Source organism: Oncorhynchus tshawytscha, unplaced genomic scaffold, assembly GCF_018296145.1.
Source record: "Oncorhynchus tshawytscha isolate Ot180627B unplaced genomic scaffold, Otsh_v2.0 Un_contig_57_pilon_pilon, whole genome shotgun sequence".
NCBI classification, from domain to species: domain Eukaryota; kingdom Metazoa; phylum Chordata; class Actinopteri; order Salmoniformes; family Salmonidae; genus Oncorhynchus; species Oncorhynchus tshawytscha.
The window spans coordinates 211,200-232,920 of NW_024609823.1; the positions used below are offsets into that span (position 1 = coordinate 211,200).

At 45.8% G+C, this 21,721-nt stretch overlaps 1 protein-coding gene across 6 annotated transcripts in view; it reads right to left on the reverse strand.

Annotated features, from left to right (window-relative positions):
- Window positions 1–21,721, reverse strand: part of si:ch211-220f16.2 (golgin subfamily B member 1) — a 53,522-nt gene that overhangs the window by 11,708 nt on the left and 20,093 nt on the right. For 2 of the 6 annotated variants that reach the window (XM_042319025.1, XM_042319024.1), the window contains exons 15-22: window positions 21,351–21,466; window positions 20,806–20,938; window positions 19,909–20,042; window positions 18,221–18,330; window positions 17,733–17,901; window positions 17,543–17,647; window positions 12,324–17,309; window positions 4,629–4,741 (exon numbers count right to left, since the gene is read on the reverse strand). In XM_042319025.1, coding sequence (XP_042174959.1) covers window positions 4,629–4,741; window positions 12,324–17,309; window positions 17,543–17,647; window positions 17,733–17,901; window positions 18,221–18,330; window positions 19,909–20,042; window positions 20,806–20,938; window positions 21,351–21,466 — 5,866 coding nt within the window. The other 4 variants (XM_042319028.1, XM_042319026.1, XM_042319027.1 and 1 more) reach the window with 4 other exon arrangements.

The window sequence follows — 21,721 nt, forward strand, 5'->3', positions numbered from 1 at the left end:
GAGATTATGGGGAAATGATCAGAACAAAGGTGAGGAGACAACATTTCATCTGACAAGACCGAATCCAAAAATAAACTTTTTAATTTTATGTGATTTTTACATTTACTCTACTTTTTCGCAGCATCTGTATACATTTGGTAACATGATAACAATATTCACGCAACATTTGGGGTAATTGCAACATAAGACAATAAAATGACAAGTGAGAGGTCTGACTGGTGTCTCCATGAGGCCTTACACCTCTCCAAACTGTGGGTTTAAGTGAGAGGTCTGACTAGTGTCTCCATGAGGCCTTACACCTCTCCAAACTGTGGGTTTAAGTGAGAGGTCTGACTAGTGTCTCCATGAGGCCTTACACCTCTCCAAACTGTGGGTTTGAGTGAGAGGTCTGACTGGTGTCTCCATGAGGCCTTACACCTCTCCAAACTGTGGGTTTAAGTGAGAGGTCTGACTGGTGTCTACATGAAGCCACACACCTCTCCAAACTGTGGGTTTGAGTGGGAGGCCACACACCTCTCCAAACTGTGGGTTTGAGTGGGAGGCCACACACCTCTCCAAACTGTGGGTTTGAGTGAGAGGTCTAACTGGTGTCTCCATGAGGCCACACCTCTCCAAACTGTGGGTTTAAGTGAGAGGTCTGACTGGTGTCTCCATGAGGCCACACACCTCTCCAAACTGTGGGTTTAAGTGAGAGGTCTGACTGGTGTCTCCATGAGGCCTTACACCTCTCCAAACTGTGGGTTTGAGTGAGAGGTCTGACTAGTGTCTCCATGAGGCCTTACACCTCTCCAAACTGTGGGTTTAAGTGAGAGGTCTGACTGGTGTCTCCATGAGGCCTTACCTCTCCAAACTGTGGGGGTTTAACTGGTGTCTCCATGAGGCCACACACCTCTCCAAACTCTCCAATGAGGCCTTACACCTCTCCAAACTGTGGGTTTGGTGAGAGGTCTGACTGGTGTCTCCATGAGGCCTTACACCTCTCCAAACTGTGGGTTTGAGTGTCTCCATGAGGCCACACACCTCTCCAAACTGTGGGTTTGAGTGAGAGGTCTGACTGGTGTCTCCATGAGGCCTCCAAACACCTCTCCAAACTGTGGGTTTGAGTGAGAGGTCTGACTAGTGTCTCCATGAGGCAAACTGTGGGTTTGAGTGAGACACCTCTCCAAACTGTGGGTTTGAGTGAGAGGTCTCCAAACTGTGGGTTTGAGTGTCTCCAAACATGAGGCCACACACCTCTCCAAACTGTGGGTTTTGAGGTGGGTCTCCATGAGGCCACACACCTCTCCAAACTGTGGGTTTGAGTGGGAGGCCATGAGGCCACACACCTCTCCAAACTGTGGGTTTGAGTGAGAGGTCTGACACCATGAGGCCACACACCTCTCCAAACTGTGGTGTCTCCATGAGGCCACACACCTCTCCAAACTGTGGGTTTGAGTGAGAGGTCTGACTGGTGTCTCCATGAGGCCTCACACCTCTCCAAACTGTGGGTTTGAGTGAGAGGTCTGACTGGTGTCTCCATGACACCTCTCCAAACTGTGGGTTTGAGGCCACACACCTCTCCAAACTGTGGGTTTGAGAGGTCTGACTGGTGTCTCCATGAGGTCACACCTCTCCAAATGGTGAGGCCTCACACCTCTCCAAACTGTGGGTTTGAGTGAGAGGTCTGACTGGTGTCTCCATGAGGCCTCACACCTCTCCAAACTGTGGGTTTGAGTGAGAGGTCTGACTGGTGTCTCCATGAGGTCACACCTCTCCAAACTGTGGGTTTGAGTGAGAGGAGTGTCTCCATGAGGCCACACACCTCTCCAAACTGTGGGTTTGAGTGAGAGGTCTGTCTCCATGAGGCCTGTGGGTTTGAGTGAGAGGTCACACCTCTCCAAACTGTGGGTTTGAGTGAGAGGTCTAACTGGTGTCTCCATGAGGCCCACCAGGTCTGACTGGTGTCTCCATGAGGCCACACACACCTCTCCAAACTGTGGGTTTTGAGGTCTGACTGGTGTCTCCATGAGGCCACACACCTCTCCAAACTGTGGGTTTGAGTGAGAGGTCTAACTGGTGTCTCCATGAGGCCACACACCTCTCCAAACTGTGGGTTTGAGTGAGAGGCCACACACCTCTCCAAACTGTGGGTTTGAGTGAGAGGTCTAACTGGTGTCTCCATGAGGCCACACACCTCTCCAAACTGTGGGTTTGAGTGAGAGGTCTAACTGGTGTCTCCATGAGGCCACACACCTCTCCAAACTGTGGGTTTGAGTGAGAGGTCTAACTGGTGTCTCCATGAGGCCACCTCTCCAAACACTGGTGTCTCCCACACACCTCTCCAAACTGTGGGTTTGAGTGAGAGGTCTGACTGGTGTCTCCATGAGGCCACACACCTCTCCAAACTGTGGGTTTGAGTGAGAGGTCATGAGGCCACACACTCCAAACTGTCTCCATGAGGCCTCCATGAGGCCACCTCTCCAAACTGTGGGTTTGAGTGAGAGGTCTGACTGGTGTCTCCATGAGGCCACACACCTCTCCAAACTGTGGGTTTGAGTGAGAGGTCTGACTGGTGTCTACATGAGGCCACACACCTCTCCAAACTGTGGGTTTGAGTGGGAGGCCTCACACCTCTCCAAACTGTGGGTTTGAGTGAGAGGTCTGACTGATGTCTCCATGAGGCCTCACACCTCTCCAAACTGTGGGTTTGAGTGAGAGGTCTAACTGGTGTCTACATGAGGCCTCACACCTCTCCAAACTGTGGGTTTGAGTGAGAGGTCTGACTGGTGTCTCCATGAGGCCTCACACCTCTCCAAACTGTGGGTTTGAGTGAGAGGACTGGTGTCTCCATGAGGCCACACACCTCTCTGAGAGGACTGTCTCCATGAGGTCTCAAACATGAGGCCTGTGGGTTTGAGTCACACCTCTCCAAACTGTGGGTTTGAGTGAGAGGTCTAACTGGTGTCTCCATGAGGCCTCACACCTCTCCAAACTGTGGGTTTGAGTGGGAGGCCTCACACCTCTCCAAACTGTGGGTTTGAGTGAGAGGTCTAACTGGTGTCTCCATGAGGCCTCACACCTCTCCAAACTGTGGGTTTGAGTGAGAGGTCTGACTGGTGTCTCCATGAGGCCACACACCTCTCCAAACTGTGGGTTTGAGTGAGAGGTCTGACTGGTGTCTCCATGAGGCCACACACCTCTCCAAACTGTGGGTTTGAGTGAGAGGTCTAACTGGTGTCTCCATGAGGCCACACACCTCTCCAAACTGTGGGTTTTGAGAGTGAGAGGTCTGACTGTGTCTCCATGAGGTCTCCAAACCATGAGGCCTCCATGACACCTCTCCAAACTGTGGGTTTGAGTGAGAGGTCTGACTGGTGTCTCCATGAGGCCACACACCTCTCCAAACTGTGGGTTTGAGTGAGAGGTCTGACTGGTGTCTCCATGAGGCCACACACCTCTCCAAACTGTGGGTTTGAGTGAGAGGTCTGACTGGTGTCTCCATGAGGCCACACACCTCTCCAAACTGTGGGTTTGAGTGAGAGGTCTGACTGGTGTCTCCATGAGGCCACACACCTCTCCAAACTGTGGGTTTGAGTGAGAGGTCTGACTGGTGTCTCCATCTCCATGAGGCCATGAGGCCACACACCTCTCCAAACTGTGGGTTTGAGTGAGAGGTCTGACTGGTGTCTCCATGAGGCCACACACCTCTCCAAACTGTGGGTTTGAGTGAGAGGTCTGACTGGTGTCTCCATGAGGCCACACACCTCTCCAAACTGTGGGTTTCCAAAGTGAGAGGTCTAACTGGTGTCTCCATGAGGCCACACACCTCTCCAAACTGTGGGTTTGAGTGAGAGGTCTGACTGGTGTCTCCATGAGGCCACACACCTCTCCAAACTGTGGGTTTGAGTGAGAGGTCTGACTGGTGTCTACATGAGGCCACACACCTCTCCAAACTGTGCACAGTTCCTAAGTAATTTCAATACATGTATCAATCAAAGAAAGAGCCTTCAAGCTGTGCAATTGAGAAAGTTACATAATAATAATAAAATAAAGGTTAAGTAAATACAAAAATATATATTTAAAATAAAATAAAAGTGAAGCAAGCGCAGTGGAAGTTTTTAGTTTGGAACACAGCCCTGCATCCCCACCATTACACAAGTACTGTCTCGGTCTAGGTCAGGTGGGCATTCTCATTCTATTGCCACCAAGACTAGCCAAGTTCTAAAAAACGATTATACGGAGTTAGGATTTCACAAGGCACTTCAGAGAAACACACACATTTTGATGAGCAAAGAATGGAGTCGTGAGGGCATTCAGGTGCGTGTTCCACTGCACAATAAAGCAATACATTTTGTTTAGAACAACCCAGGGTATGATGGCACGTCATCCTCGTAATTCTACATCAGAGATCATACATTTCCATACTGTGAATTTTGAAATGTGAAGTGCACATTTGGAGTGTGTGTGGTTTGCTTGTATTACATCAAAGACATATTTATTATAATCCTCAACGTCTCATCTTTCAGAACACATTGAGGGCTTTCGATTTACAGCATTGACCTCACCAATGTGCAAAAGTAACCCAGTTGGCAGAAGTAATACAATTTAATGGCCAACTCAAATCTTTGTAGGTGCAGTTAGGATCTTACCTCAGTTCAGCCAGCTCTGCCTGGTACCCGCTGACTTCTGTTTCAGTCTGCAGTTTGAAGGCCTGTGCCTGCTGCAAGGCGCTCTGCAGCTCATCCACCCTCTGTCTCGTCTCCTTCAATAGACAAAACAAACCACTAGAGACACAACAACAACGCACATTGACTCATTTGAACACTTCACAAAAAAACTGCATTCCTGCGACGCAACCAAATTGTCATGCTTGCACACACCAAAGCCATGACAGGTAGATTAGCTTTTTGACTGGTCCCCTGCATGCTGTCAGGAAGTTCACACACCAAAGCCATGACAGGTAGATTAGCTTTTTGACTGGTCCCCTGCATGCTGTCAGCAAGTTCACACACCAAAGCCATGACAGGTAGATTAGCTTTTTGACTGGTCCCCTGCATGCTGTCAGCAAGTTCACACTCACAGCCTAAACCAAAACACAACCAAATGACAACCAAACAACAAGCTTTGAGTCACAACTGGTGACTTACCAGCCCATCTCTCCCAGTCTGAAGGGCCTGAATACCACTGCTTCTATGGCTATTTGAGTCCCCTGTGTTGGCGATGTCTACTACCTCTGGACCTAATCCTTGCCTGGACTCGAATGCCCTCTTTGCCCCAGCCAGCTCCTCCATCAGCCGGTCTCGGTCATCTTGGAGGCTGGCCATGGACCTAGAGAAAGCCGATACCTTACTGCTATACGTGTCGTTTTCCAGGGAAACCCGTTGGAGCTGCCCTTCCTTCTCTGACAAGGCCACAGACAGCTCGTCTACCAGTGAAGTGAGCTGGGAGGGAGCATCTTTGCTCTCTAGAGCAGAGAGTTTCTGTACCAGTATGTGTCTCTCTTTGGCCAAGGTGGCCAGCTCCGAGGTCGTGTTGCCTAGATGTCTCTCCACCTTGGTCATGGCCCCCTGGGTCTCTCGGAGCTCCTCGTCGTATCGGTTCCGGAGGATCTTGAAGTCCTCAATGAGCTGGTCGCGGTCGTTCTGCAAGGCGGCCATGGCTTTACCCAGAGACTCGTTCTGAGACTTCAGGTCCGTGCTTTGGACTCTAGCATCAGACAGCAGCTTCTCAGTTTGCATCAGGTCCCTGGCCAGCTCAGCAACCCTCTGGTCAGCGGTCTCCTTCTCGTTTCTCATCAGTTCGACTTCTTGTTCAAAGGCATCGAGCTCGCTGTTGTACTTGTCCTCTGCCTCTCCCAGTTTCTTCTCAGTCTCACGCTCCAGTAGCTGCAGGCTGCCTTTCCAGTCATCCGCTGCCACTTTCTGAGCAAACAGTTTTTGCTGGAGGTCGTTACATTCCGCAGCTTTAGCTGCCACGGCATGCTGCAAGTCGGCAATCACTTTGCCTTTATTCGTTTCTTGCATTCCCTTATTCAGGGCCAATATGTTAGCTTCCAGATCAGTGACCTGTGTTTGAAGTTTGGAATTCGCAGCTTTTAAGGCATCGCTTGCCTCTCCTTCCCTCTCGAGTTCCAGAAGGGTCTTCCGGTTCTGCTTTTCAGCTGTGGCTTTTTGGTTTTCCAGGTTTTTGATGGCATCTTGCTGCTTCCTGAGCAACTCTTTCAACTGGCTGTCCTTCAAGGACAGGACCTGATTCAAGTCTTCTCTATATCTGATCAGCTGTGCCCTGAGCATGGCATTCTCAGAGTTCAGATCATCCATCTGGTGAAGGAGAGTCCTAATCTCGTGTTTAAGGCCCTTGGTTGCACTGAGGTCTCCTTCAGCCGACCCCTCCTTGCCTTGCATTACAGTCTGATTCCTTGCCTCAGACATCCTATATTCTGACATCAAACGCTCTCTCTCTGTCTGCAAGGAGACCATGGAGTTCCTGAATGTTTCCATCTGAGCAGCCATTTTTTCCTTTTCCTGAATGGACTTGTCAACTTTCATTTGAAGGGATTTGACTTTGTTCTCCAGCCTTCTGAACTCCTTGTCAGCTTTCTCCCTTTCATAGTACAAGGCAGTTAGTCTGTCCTCATAGCCTTCAACCTGGGCACGGTGATTGGCTTGCAGCTGTTCTAGATACCCAGACATCTGTCCATCTCTGGAGGACAGCAGAGAGGAGATTTCTGCATCTTTGTTCTGCAGGAGTGACTTCAGGTGCAGTGAAATGGCCTCCTGTTTCTCAAAATCAACCTGAAGCATGTCACTGTGAGACTGCGAGAGGAGTAGCTGGGACTCTGTGTCTAAGAGTGTATTTTCCAGCTGCTGGAGATCAAACTCCATTTTAGATGTGGAATCTACACTGCCAGTGAGATGTCTGTTGAGTGCACTCCTATCCTGTTCTAATCTCTCAACCTGGTCACTCAGTTCCTGCAACTGTTGATTCAGGAGCTCCACGGTTTCGTTAAGCTCTCTATTGCTAGCACCCATTATAAACAACTGCCTCTGCTGAGCTGTGGCAGATACTGTGTAATCACCAAGTGTCCTTTCAAGCCTCGACTTGGTTACCTGCAGTTCAGTCATCTCCTTCTCCTTCACTCGAATGTCTTCAAGGAATCTCGTTATGACAAAGCCCTGTTCTAGAAGCTGGCTGTCCTTCTCATGCAAGGTATTTAGGAACATATCATTCCACTGTTTCACAGCATCGGTACCCTGAGGACTAGAGGACAGGGCTGCTAACTTAGCCAAATTAGTGTCAGCCTCTCTCTTCAGAGTATTCATCTGTAAATCTTGAGAATCTATTTTCCTCTTCAATTCTAAAACTACCTGACTCTCCTTCTCCTTGGAACCCAGAAGTTCCTCTATATGTTGCTTTAAAATTACCTCCCTCTCCATGAAAATACTCTTTTGCTGCTCAGCTACATGCTGTAGTGCTTTAGTTCTCTCCATGACCTGACATTCTGATTGATTGTTCTTTTCTGATACTACCTCAACCAATTGGTCTTTTTCAGAGCGAATGTTTGTCAAATCTTTCTTTGCCTCATTGAGAAGGTTCTTGTGTGTGGTAAGCTCAGCTTCAAGATGCCTCCTCCCTTCTTCTAGACAAGATATCCTCTCTGTCATTTCCCTCAGCTCCTTCTCCACCTGTTCATGCGCTGACTCTGAATCCTTCAGAGACCTTTCTAGGTCTAAAATCAGCTCCTGGTATTTGATGGAGTCATGTTGCAAATGATTGATTTCATGATGCTTTTCTTTCAGTAGTTCCTGTAGCTCCTTCTTTATATTTCTGGAGCCCTCATTGCCTCTCTGGAACATTTTGAGTTTCTCCTCAAACTCCTTAACCAACTTCAGCTGCTGTTCCTCCTTCTCCTGGCAAACCTGAGTAGCCTTGTCTTTGCTCTCAGTCAATTGAGAGGAGAGCTGTGTGTTCTGGGCTTGGAGAACATTGACTGTCTCTGTCAGTTCATGAATTCTTTCAGCGTTTTTGAGGATCACTATCTCCAAATATTCATTCTCATTTTTTACTTTGTCCGAGATCTCTTGGACATTTTCAAGCTCCTCTTGTAATATAGACTTGTCGTCCTCCAAGATCCTGACCTTCTCATTTAGGCTGGTGGTCTCTTGGCTGTGTCTGTTGATCATTTCTTGGAGCTCTGAGATTGCATCGTCTTTTTCTCCCAATTCCTTTTCATGCTTATTCTGCATTTGTTTAATTCTTTCAGAGAGAGTTTCTTTCTCCTTTTGCATTAATTTATTGATTTCCTGTTGGGAAGCGAGTTCTGTCTTCTGTGACTCAATCTGGGCAGTCAGTGAATTATTCAAAATGAGTGCATCATCTAGTTTAAGCTGCATGTTTTGCTCACATGCTTTTGATTCGGTGGGCCACTTTTCTAATGAACAGGTTGCTTCTTTGAGTGCCTCTGCCAGACTGCCATTGTTGAGCTGAATCTCTGTTAGCTTCCTTCTGAGTGCTTCTGAGGACTCTACAAGGCTGTGGATCTCTGCTTCCAAGTGGTTGTTTTTAATAGTCAACTCTTCAACTGTGGCTTTCTGCTTATCATCAAACTCTAGCAAGTCTATTCTGATTTGTTTATTCTCCTCCTCCAGCTCTTCCATTTTCAGCTGCTTCGCCTTAGTAGACTTTCTCATCTTCTCTTTAATTTTCTCATTTTCATCCTCCATCTCCCCAACTTGTTTCTCCAGATTCTCCCTCTCAGCTTCAGATTTGTGTGCTTTAACGAGCGCTTCTTGTCTCTCTCTTCTTGCCCCCTCCAATAGTTGTCTCATCTTGTCCATTTCGCTACTGACATTCTCGTACGCTTGTAAAAGTGACTCATACTCCTGTTTCAGCTCTGTGTGCTTAGATTTCCACTCTGATAACTCATCCGTCTGCGAGTCTTTCAGGGACTCAAGCTGACACGAAAATGCCTGTTTCTGTTGGGTGATATTTTCTATGGTGAGTTTGAGGCTTTCACAGGCTGCAGATAAATTGTGATTATCATTGAGGATGCGATCAACCTCGGCAATGAGCTTCTCTTTCTCCCTGCTCAGGGATGATACAGAACTCTCCAGGTCCTCTTTTTGTTGTTTCAACTTGGCAACAGACATTTCCAGTACAGTGGATGATGCCCCAATTTCTTCATTTTTAGCTGAGAGTATACGCATTTGTTCCTTCAGAGAGCTATTATCTTTCAAGATTTCTTTCCTGGAAACTAAGGCTGCTTGAAGCTTCCTGGTGAGAAGTGCTGTTTTGCTTTGGTTGCCCTGATCCTTTGTTTTGCTGGCATCTTCTTGAGACCTCTGCTGAAGCTCATCAACTTCAGTCCTCATCTTTTCCATGGCAACTTCGTGAAGGTGAATCTGCCGCTGCAGTTGCTGTTCCAAGGCAGCAATAAGCTCTTCCTTTTCCGTGGCCAGAGACTGAGAAATCACCAGGGCATCATCTCTTTCCTTGAGACTCATCTCATGTTCTTCAGGGGATATCTTAAGATACTGGACCTCCTTCCCAATTACCCCAATCTGTTCAGAGGATTTATCCTGCAAACCAGGTATCTTTTGAAGAAGCTCCTCATGTACTTTTCCAGCGTCCTTTAGCTGAGCATCCAGCATGGCAACTTCACAGTTTAATTGTTCTATGACCATGAAGGCGCTTTCTTTTTCCTGCTGTAGTGATTCCATGTGCAGCTTATGACTTTCCATTTCAGCCTGGGACTCTGCAGAATGGGACTGTGCTTTTTCAAGCTCCACTTTTAGCTGTTCCTTTTCTTCACCGAGTTGCTGTTGAGTTTCAGTCCAAGTGTTTTGGAGGATTTGAAGTTCAGACGATTGCTGGGCGATGGTAGTGAGTGCATTCTCCAGCTCTCCTTTCATTCGATCCCTGTCCTCTATTAGTTCTTTGCTTTCACTTATAAATTTGTGCGACTGGGATTCTTTCTCACCAACAAGTGCTTCTAATGTGTGTTTTAGCTCCTCCACTGTGGCTTGTAATGGGCCCAACTGGTTCTGCAGCACCAGGTGGTCATCTACCATAGTTTGTTTTTCCTGCTGGTGCTGCTGCTCGGCCATCTCCACTGCTTGTTGCTGTCTTGCGAGCTCTTCCATCTTCTCCTTTATCTCTGCATGGGCTTTTTCAAGTTGACTTTCTGTGCAGCTCATTCGCTCAGATAATGCTTTGGACTTCTGTTCCAGTGCTATGAGAACCTTGTCCTTATTTGCCAACTCAGAGGACATGCTTTCCAGTTTGAAGTGAAGGGTTTCTAGCTCTGCTTGATATGATGAGGCATGGACTTGACTCTCCCTCTCTGATAGGGATATGTTGAGGTCTTGAATAGTTTTATCCCGTTCCTGTACAAGCAGTCTTAGGGTCTCCAATTCACCTAGCTGAGAGACTGAGGCCTGACTGATTTCTTCAAATTTCTTGACCTTCTGGTCGTAACTTAACTGGACAGCATTAAGGTCATTGGTCTGCTGACAGTGTTGTTCCAGGAGTGCTTTATAATCATCTTTTAATTCTGAAAGCTCTTGGGTGTACTTTTTCTCACTTTCTTGAGACTTCTTTATAGTCTCTTTTCGTGCCAGTAAAGCAGCTTGAGCCTTTTTCTGCATCATTGCCTTTTCTTGCTTCACCTTCGTTAACTCGTTTTCAATGTCAACAGCTGTCGCACTGGAGCTTGACATGTCCTCCTTCAAACTCTCCTCGCTCTTTCTCATATCCTCTTGAAGCTTCTCTAACCTCAGCATCATACCACTTCTCTCCTGTTCAAAAGCCTCGTCTTTCTCAGAGATGATGGAATTAAGTTGATCAATGATGATGCTCTTTTCATTGAGATTATGCAGAGCGGTTGTCAAACTTGCTTCTTGTTCATCTAGTTTTGCTTGCAAAGTTTGCATATTTATTTCAAAATGTTCTACAAGACTGTCTCGCACTGTTAAGACCTTGGCCAGTTCTAGGAGTTCACCCTCTTTCTGATTAACTTGCCGTTTAATATCTGCAACAATGTCTTCATGCTCTTTTGTAGTAGCTTGAGCTTGTAAAGTGAGTTCTTGCAACCTATCCTGTAAGTCTGAAATCTCAATTCCTTTATTCACATTCTGCTCTATTTGATGTTCATGCTCCTCTAGCTTCTTCAATAGTTCTTTCCTTACAACCAGAGCAGCTTGGAGCTTCTTTTTCAAGACCTCTTTTTCTTTGGTTAACTTAGTGAGCTGAGTGTTGAGATGATCCTTTTCTTTAATCAAATCTCCATTCTCCAAATCCTTGGTCTCAAGTTCACTTTGAGAGCGTGACAGATGAGCTTTGCTCTCTTCTAGTTGCAAGAACATATGTTCAAGCTGTTTCATAGAGCTACTTTGTGCATTTTCCAAGCTTTCCAGCTGCGAGAGGAAATTACTATTTTCCTCTGCGTATTTCATTCTTTCGTTTGAGGCGGATTCAATTACCTGTGCTACTGAAGCATCTTTCTCCCTCAACTGTTGACTGAGACCTGCTAGCAATTCCTTCTGGTGACTTATTTGGATGGTCATGCAGCTGACCTGCTCATCTTTCGTTTGGATGTCACTAAGTAGAGCTGTCTGTTTAATACCTGCCTCTCTCAGATTTTCAGTCTCAGTTTGGAGCTGTGCATGAAGGTGCTGTATATTTTCTTGAAATAAAACATTCTGTTGATTCTTACCTTGATAGCCCATTTCTTTATCGTTAAGGGTACACTCTGTCCGTTTCAACAATTCCGAAACTTCATTTAATTCACCCCTCAAAGAATCTACCTCACACTGATGTCTTTCTCTCAACTGTTTGAGCATAGTCTGTAGGGAGACATTTTCCTCCTCTAAAGCAACTAATCTATCAGACATGGTTAGTGACAATACAGACAAATCTTTGTCAGAACACTCTTTGCTGACCTCTAATTGTCTTAACTCACTTTCCATATCTTGAAGAGCCTGCCTCAATTCAATATTATGCTTGTCTTTTTCCTTAACAGATACTAAGATGTTTTCAGTCTGAACCCTGGATGTGGATGCCTCTACCTCTTTCGCTTTAAGCAGATCTGAACCCTGTCTAATTGCTGTTGCTGCCTCTGCCAACTTTTCATGCAAACTATCTAGGTCTTGTTTCAATGCTTGAACTTTAAAATCTTTTGACTTCATTTCATTTTCAACACTTTTCAACTGCTCCGCAATGAGGTATTTATCCTGCGTCTCTCTATCCAGGACCGATAGCCACTCCTTCTCAGAGTCCTGGAGAGTTTGCCCTATCTTTTGAATGTCTGATTTCAATCCGGTGATTTCTTCACCTTTGACACTAACCTCAACCTGTAGTCTTTCCTTCTCAGCCACCATTTTCTCCATGACTTCATTCATGCTGCTGGATTGCTGCTGCTTTTGGAGATGCACCTGCTCCTGCATTGTTTGTATCTGGCTGCTGTAGCTCTTGCCGTGTTCATCTCTCTCAATTATGAGTTTCTGAACTTCTTGCTGCAGACGTTCTTTTTCACTGATTGCTGCATCCAGCCGCTGTTGATTCTCTTGCTTTGACAGAGCTATCTCCTCTCTTAGCTTCTTATTTTGCTCTTCTAGTTTCTGCATTTCTGACACTACGTGCTCTGCCTGTTTCACCTGGGCTGTGTACTGACTGTTAATGGCATGAAGAGACATCTCTCTCTGCTCAAGATTTTCTGTCAGTGCATTTACCTGAGCAGCCACATGCAAATACTGAGATTTTAGTCTCTCAATTTCGACAGTGAATGTTGAGGTGCTCCTTTGATGGGTAGCAAGGGCGTCTTCCTTTTGTTTTGAAAGGTCGACATTCAGTGTTTGGATTTGCCGAAGGTCTTGACGTAGCAAGGAAGACTCATTCCTCAGCACCTCTATGGTGCTTTCTGCTGCCTGAACTGTGCTGTTGCTTTCACTGAGGGACTTGTTAAGACTGGACATCTCCTCGGCCCTTTGAGAAAGCATCATCCGAGCTTCCTGGAGCTCCTCTAAATGAGTAGCATACTTCTCCTGAAGATTTACAAAGGCACTTTGGTTCTCCTCTGCCGACCGGCTGAGGCTTGCAGACTTAGTGGAGAGTTCCTGAATCTGATCCTGCAGTTGTGACACCAACTCTGTGCTCTCCATGAACTGGGTTTTGAAGAGGGCTGCTTCATCTGCCCTTCTCTGCAGCTCCTGAAGGGCCTTTGACTGGTCCATAACGGCAGTCCCTCTTTCCTCTAAGGCTTGTTGAAGTCGTGCCACTTCAGAGGACTGGGCACTGAGGCTACTATTGAGCTTTGAAACAGACTCTTGGAGATGTGAAAGCTGCTCTTTTAAGCACTCACATTCTGCATCTTTGGTATTGAGCTTTACAACGGATCCTTGGAGGTACAAAAGCTGCTCTTTTAAGCTCTCACATTCTGTATCTTTGGTTTTGAGTTTTGAATTTAGGCTTTCACTAACAGCTGAGGAGGTGCTTTGTGCCTCAAGGATGAACTTGACTTTCTCTTTCAGGGTCTCTTTTAACAGGGATGACTCAGAGGTCAGGCTGTCAACTTGACCTCTGAGCTGTGTGGTGGAATCCTCCAGCTCTGAAACATATGTCCTTAAACTCACATAATCATCAACTTTCTGCTTAAGCTGTGCCTCTTGTTCTTCAAGCCTCCCACTGAGCTGATTACTCTGTTCCACCGCATTACGCAGATCACCCTGAAGCTGTTTCATCGTTTCTGCACTTGAATTCAGCTGGGTTTTGAAATCCTCAGATTCTAAGGTGAACTTCTCTCTGAGCAGACTCAGCCGTTTCTCCGCCTCATGCAGCGAAACATCCTTGTCTTGAAGGCTTTTCTGAAGACTCTGAGCTTGTGTCTGCAGCTCAGTGATGGCCTGGCTCATCTGACCCTCACCCTCTACTGACTTAGTTTGTAACTGCTTAATAAACATCTCCTGCTGTTTTAGGGACTCACCTCTCTGCTGCAAATTCAAACCTAAGCTATCCCTGTCCGAGCAGGCTGCTGTCAGTTGCTTTGTTAAATTAGACACATAACTGTCCCTGTTAGAAATCTCTGCCTTGAGAACTGAAATCTCTTCAAGTTTCTTGGATGCCTCTGTGACAGAGTTTTTGAGTTCGGTTTTTAGTCTGACATTCTGTTCATTCAATGCTTGGATGTTGTCCCTAAGATCTAGTATCTCGGTTTGCCTCTGTTCCATCTCTTCCCTCAGCTTCTTGTTTTCTGCTGCGTGGTTCTCCAGAGTGGTCTTCAGCTCTGTATTTTCAGACTCCAACTTCGCACTGCTCTCGTTCATGACACCAAGCTGACTGCTTAGTGACTTCATTGACTCGTTCCTCTGGTTCAGCTCATCTTTGTGGTTTTCACAGTCCTGTGTCATTTGTCTGAAGGTCTCTTCTTTTTCTTCCAGATGCTGAGTCAGTTGTGAGCATTGTCCTTTAAGTGATTTAGTCTCGCCCTGCAGTTGATTAAGTTTATTCTGTAAAGAGCTCCACTCCTCTGCTTTCTGCTGCAACATGGTGTCCTTCTCTGTGAGCCCAGATTTCAGTGCGGTCCCCTGCTCCTGTAATAAAGCCAATGTCTCCTGGAGTTGCGACAACTCTCTCTGCTGGGCCTCTAATTGTGAGTTTTGATTTCTGATAGTCTTCTCTTTTTCGGTTATGTTGTTGTTCAGTTGATCAAGTTGGGTGTTCAAGCTGTCAACTTGGTCTTGTGAATGTGCAAGTGCCTCTTCACTCCCTCTAAGCAATTTGGTGAGATTAGTACATTTATTTGTTTTGTCCAGCAAACTCTCTGAAACGGTCTGTTTGTTTTGCTCTAGGACCTTGTTGAGTTCCTCTACTGCTACACTGAGCTCCTTTTTGTCTTTCAGTAGCCCTTCAATAATTTTGCAGTTTTCTGAATGTTGCATTTCAAAATTGGAAAGTTTATCTTGAAGTAAGTTCTTCTCCTTGCTTAATTCAGAAATGGACTCCGACTGTACAGCTAATTCCTGTTGCAGTATCTGCTTCTCCTCTGTCAGACTGTTCAGTTGTGAGCACAGGTTTGTGTTCTGCTCAAGAGTCACATTTACCCTTCTATCAAGCTCAGATGCAACGTGCATTTGCTGGGCAAGTTCCTGATCTCTGATCTCATAAGCAGCTCGGAGTTGTTGGTTTTGCTCACTCAGTGCCTGGATGTGACTGTGGAGGCCAACCACCTCAGCTTGCCTCTGTTCCATCTCTTCCCTCAGCTTCTTGTTTTCTGCTGTGTGGTTCTCCAGAGTGGTCTTCAGCTCTGTATTTTCAGACTCCAACTTCGCACTGCTCTCGTTTATGACACCAAGCTGACTGCTTAGTGACTTCATTGACTCGTTCCTCTGGTTCAGCTCATCTTTGTGGTTTTCACAGTCCTGTGTCATTTGTCTGAAGGTCTCTTCTTTTTCTTCCAGATGCTGAGTCAGTTGTGAGCATTGTCCTTTAAGTGATTTAGTCTCACCCTGTAGCTTGGATAGAAGCTTTTTCTGCTGCCCAAGTTTATTCTGTAAAGAGCTACACTCATCTGATTTCTGCTGCAATACGGTGTCTTTCTCCGTGAGCCCAGTTTTCAGGGCAGTCTCCTGCTCCTGCAGTAAATACATTGTTTCCTGGAGTTGCGACAGCTGGCTCTGCTGTGCCTCTACTTGTGAGTTTTGATCAGTGACAAACTTCTCTTTTTCAGCAATGTTGTGATGGAACTGCTCCACTTGAGTGTTCAAACTGTCAATTTGCACCTGTAAACGGGCAACTGTCTCCTCCCTTTCCCTGAGTGTTTTAGTTAGAAGACTACATTCATTTGTTTTCTCAAATAGACTCTCAGAAATGGACTGTTTATTTTGCTCCAGGACCCTGTTCAGTTCATTGGCTCTAACACTCAGCTCCTCCTTGTCTTTCAGAAGCCCTTCAATGACTTTTCTGTTTTCTGAATGCTGCGTTTCAAAGTCAGAGACTTTGTTTCTCAGAGAATCCCTTTCATCTGTCATCTCTGAAATGGATTTCTGCTTTCCAGCTACATCCTGTTGCAACCTCTGATTCTCCTCTCTGAGGCCATTTTTTTGAGAGTTCAAACTGCTGTTAAGTTCAAGAGCTGCCGTAGATTTTTTATTAAGCTCATCTACAAGCTGCTTTTGAGACTTAAGTTCATCTGCCTTCTCCTTCAGGTCAGCTTGCAGTTGTTGTTTTTCAGTCTTCATGTTTTTCAAGAGCTTCTTCATATTTGAGATATTTTCCAATTTAACCTGCAGGTCTTTCGCCAACTTCTCCTTTTCAGAATCTCTGACTTGCAGTTCTGTGTTAAATTTCTGTTGCTCTACTTCGGCCTCTTCCTGGATGGCCCTGAGTTTTTCCTCAAGAGAGGATATTGTCTCCAGTTTTTCTTGCATCTCTTTTTTCAACTGTACCTGACACTCTGTCTGCTTCTCTAGCTTGTTGGACAGGGTCTTAAGGTCATCATTGTGTTTGGACACCTCTGCGTTAAGCTTGTTCCGTTCCTCCTTGACCGATTTGAGTTCTTTCTCATACGTCTGCTCCTTGTCCTGGAGCTGGTCTTTCAGTGTCTTGCTGGATGTACTTGCTTCCCTCAACTGAGAGATGAGACCCTCGGACTCCTGTAGTTTCTGGGAAGCAACAGTCACATGCTCCTTCAGTGAAGAGATCTGAGTTTCGCACTCTAAGAGATGATTACGATGGCCCACGTTGTGCTGCTGGATCTCCCCTCGAAGTTCCAGGATGGTCCGCTTGTCCTCTTCCACTTGCTTCCTCAGCTCCTCCACCTCTACTGTCCTCGACTCCTTCTCCTCTTTGGCCTTGCTCAGCTCAGTCTCTGCATCCTTCAGCTGTTCCTCCACCTCTACTGTCCTCGACTCCTTCTCCTCTTTGGCCTTGCTCAGCTCAGTCTCTGCATCCTTCAGCTGTTCCACCAGCTCTGCCGTCTTGGTGTACAGAGCCTGCTGGTCCGAGTTCTGAGAGTCTCTGATGATCTGTGCCTCCCGCTCCGTTTTGGTGAGGGCGGTCTCGATGCGAACCAGGTCCTCCTCCTTGTGCTTGATCTCCTGCTTCAGCACCATGATCTGCTCTGCGTACTCCGCCATGTTGCCCGAGAGGGCTAAGATCTCCTTGTCCTTGTCTGAGAGGACATCTCTGAGGTTATCAATCTCCCGTTCACAGCTTTGAAGGTTGTGGATCAGCTGAGACCTTTCTTCCAGATGGGTGGTGTTCAGTTTGTCCAGGTCATCGTTTGTCTGATCCAGGTCATTTTGAAGAGTGTTTATTGTGGCCTCTTGTTTCTGTGTCTATGGGTTTGGAAAAAATACAAATATGTTACTGGAGGAAGAAATCTCCTAAAGTACTGTCAATATCACTGCCATTTAATGAGTGTGAAGGTAATAGTTTGCCTAAACTATTAAATCTGAGATAAACATGTCTTCAGGTTTCTTATATGCAAAAACTCTAACCTGAATTCCAATTAATATTAATATTTCATCACAGTAATTAAGCCATGGTAGTCATATCCCGAAAACCTTACCTTCTCTTTAAGCACACTCAGCTTATGTGTGAGATCTGCAACCGATGTCTTCAGTTCTGAACACTGTTTTTCAAAGGTACTGCATTTTGTGGAGACTTCAGTGAGCTGAAAGAAGAAAAGAAGGTGTCATGACTTACTATAAAACAGATTTGACTATTAATTGATCGCCAAAACAGGTTACTGTACTTACATTGTTCTCAGATTGAAGCAGCTTGTCGGCGACCTCTTTGTGCTGCGCCTCCTTTTCCATTAAAGAATCTCGGAGGCTGTCGATGAGCTCTAGTTTCTCAGAGGTCTTGACTAATGTGTTCTCCTTCTCTATAAGAGAGGTTTCGAGACACTCTTGGGTGTCACTGAGTCTAAAAGGCATCAAAGAAAAAGGAGATGTTTTAAAGGTTACAAATGAGGACATGGTGATAATCTTACATTCTCCAATACAAAATAGCACAAATACATGATCATCATCAGTGCACAACTTTACCCATACTTGATGGTATTTGTTTATTAGTAACTTGCATATGACTGCAGTTAGATGCATGGAGCCAAACCTTTCAGTACAAAAACCTTACATTCCTTTTACCCTTAAATGAGTAACTGGCACTGGATACAAATTTGGGAAATGAACCGGTTTACCAGTTATGTGTGACCTGTGACCTTTTTTGAATTGTGTGGGGTTACCCTTTGAGCTGCTCGTTGAGGCTGGTGACCAGGAGATGGTGTTTCTCTGCATCCCTGCTCTGCTGGCTCCGAAGGCTGGCCAGCTGACCCTGTAGTCTCTCGGACTCGTTCTGTGGGGAGGAGAGGGAAGGTTTAACATGGTTTGGAGAAAAGCTCAGAGTAAAGCAGGTAAGGAAGCTCACTCCATCTCACTGCACACATATTGACCCAAAATACTACTCTCTTTCTTCTATGTGCAGTGTTAGGGTTAGTCCAAACAACACGGAATAAAAGGAACATTTCAGCTTTCAGGACATTTTGGCTTAGTATCTTTTCTATTATCTATTTTGCCTTTCTTAGGGTAAAAAAAATGCTTTGAACTTAGCCTGATTAGAATTGTTATATACTTTTGTATGCTCCTTATATGATGGTTGAACAATTAACCAACCAAGTGAGTTTGTTCTCCACACCGAGTGAATTTGTGGCCAAAATATGCTCAACATAGCACTCGCTTATTAGAAGACTGATCACAAGCCGTGAACACAGAACAAACAAGCCAAAACAAGCCAAAGGATTAGCCTTCACCGCCGGAGGTGCTCTCTCTAGCGCACACAAACACTAACACACCTGGGAAACCCCAAATGGACGCCTTTCTTCATCTACATCAAACGTCACCTGTGTTAGAGGGGTCTGTTACAAAATCCTAGTCCTCGGGAGGAAACATGCAATGAACTGAATAGTACAAATGAATTCAGTAAAAAGTCCATCCAAAAGCAAAGGCAAAACAAACTCCCAAACACAAAGGAGAACTTATAAGATGCAAAATGTTGATAATGGGAGCAGCTGACAAAGTTACAATCTAAAGGGGTTAGATTTCCACTACCTCAGGAACTGGCACAGGTAAGTAAACCCCAGTTTACAGTTTACAGGTAAGTAAACCCCAAAGTCAGTTATGTGCTTCTTTTTATTAACAGACCAGGAGGTATAGGAGGGTATAAGAGGGTAATCTATGGTGAGTGGTATGGAAGTGTGAGAGGGGAGAACGAATGGTCCCTTAAGTCAGTGGTTCCTAAACTGTGGGGTTCCCTACCAACATTTTATTTTTTTATATATTATTTTTAGGGAACTCAGTCCGGCTATCAACTTACTCTTGAAAGTTGTAATTATAGAATGGACAAGGGGACATTTCGAATTGGGTAGTAAAGTATTCCTCTTGTCATGTCGGTCATTGTATACCTTAGAGATCTATTTATAACTTGTCAGAAATGTCCAGATCAACGAGCAAATGTCAGCTAATGTTTTTTTGCTAGGCGTTTTAGCACAGATTTTGTAGTAATGTTCGAGTCACTCAAATATTACATGAATACACATTAGACATGTCAGAATGTATATAACTGCAAGTAAATTAGCTTTAAAATTGCAACATTTTCTCTACAACCCATGACCGAATGTGTAGAATTTCAGGAAATAAGCTTTAAACCTGCAAAATGTATGAGCAGTTTGTGTCATGAACAATGCTTGTGCCAATAGAAACAGACGTGGAATGTTCCCCCAATGCTGGAACGGGGGCCCGAGTAAAAAAGTTTAAGTGTCTTTATGGAGGCTATCTTGGTACAGTGTGGCATTCTGCAAGGTGCATGTGGTTCTGATAGCTCTACAAGGCGTGAGATATCAGTGTCCAACCAGGTCTGTGAGACGTGAGAGTTTACCTGTAGGGACTCGATGCGAGCCTGCAGCTGCAGCCGGTCCTCAAGGTCCTGACAGCGGTCCTCCAGTCCTAGGATCTGTTCCTGCAGCTGGTTCCTCTCCAGCTCCAACTCCTCCACTACCGACCGCAGGCCACCTGCAAGGGCAGTCGCATAGACAAGAAAGAGAAAAATCAACTCAATGGTTGAGAAATCTGGTAGTTATCTATCATGATCAACAATAGTTAGCGAAAATGGATGCAAATTGTAATCATAGAAACAGCCCTTTATACAGTCACAACTGAAACATTTCCATGCAAACATATTGTTGTGATGGATTACAATGTTTATGATAGTTGGCCTGCTACTTGCCCCATGCAAGGTCACCGGTTTTTGGACATTTATTTCTATTTTTTGTCCCATTAAAAACCATGAACCTTTCAACACAGTGAATGTGTCAAACACAAGGAGAGATAAGAGGAAGAACAGACAGGGCCAAACACTTACCACGGACGGGGGAAACTCTCCACCTAAATTCATATGAACTGACAAGAGTTCAATGCATTCCACATGGACCAACATCGTAGCGAGCCAAATACTAGCCAGTTCAACCAGCATGCACATGTTCAAATAATAACCACCTCAACTTGTGATGAGATAACACAAAAGCCCACAGATGAGTCAACCTTAGGGAATGTATCCACTCTGGGGTTGAATGTGTTAGACTGGAGGGAGAACAAACACCCACATGTAAAACCCCCAAAACGGCAGAGGAGTGTTAGGCCTACATTGACAGAATGACAAAAGAACAACCCAAATGACTACAACATCTCAAGCTCCCAAAATGGTGGTGGCTGGGTGACAAATGCACAAAAAGCGACAACGTGCATGCCAGCGTAAACTGTCTAGTGGGTCTCACACCTGTGTTGGGGGAAGTGTACTCAGGCCACCAACCTCCCATGTTCTCCCCCTCCTCCATCGGGGTGGTGCTCTCAGATCCGCCACTGTGTGGGTCCTGGTGGAACGCCTGCTTGCCATCAAACTCAAAGTCTTCCTGCGCGGGGGTGGGGTGACAATACTCATTTTAGTCCAGTGACTGAAGTACATTTTGTCTGGGATGTTACAGAGGACAGCATACAAATCTAACGTCAGACAGACCTACAGTAACATTTAATCTCCCTTGTTATACTGATCATCTACAGGTATCCTTGCTGGCCGTGACCATGTGACCACACTCTCCGAGGGTGTCTCAGGGAGAGTTGGGATATGCAAAAATTCCCACGTGTATTAATACACTTGTACTTGTACTTGAAAGAGGACACATATTAGCACACACCAAGTTATTATTATTGCTCTCTTGTTCCTTCCCAGTTCTGAACTCACCACACCCTCCTTCTGCCAAATCACTCACCCATCTTGCCACCTCCCCTCCATCATTCATTCTCCCTCTCCCTTTTACTCCGTACCTGCAGGCTGTGTTGGTGGGCGGCGCCTCCCATTTTCTTGCCGCCCCTATGTAGCCCTGTGAGACCCCGGGCCTGCACCAGCTCCTCCTCCAACTCCTGCTGCCGGCTGGCCAGCACTGGATCGGAGCAGCCGGGAAAGAACCAGTCATCCTCAATCAGTTTTGTGCCACAGGGGAGGGGAGGGAGCGATGAGGGGGATGTTTTTGGGTTACAGAGTTGAACCCCAGAGATGCATTACAGGAGGGGGGGTAGAGATATATAGGTAGAGAGATGGAGATGGAGAGACGGAGATGTAGAGGCAGATATGGAGACCGAGATGGAGAGACAGAGATGGAGAGACAGAGGATGGAGAGACAGAGGATGGAGAGACA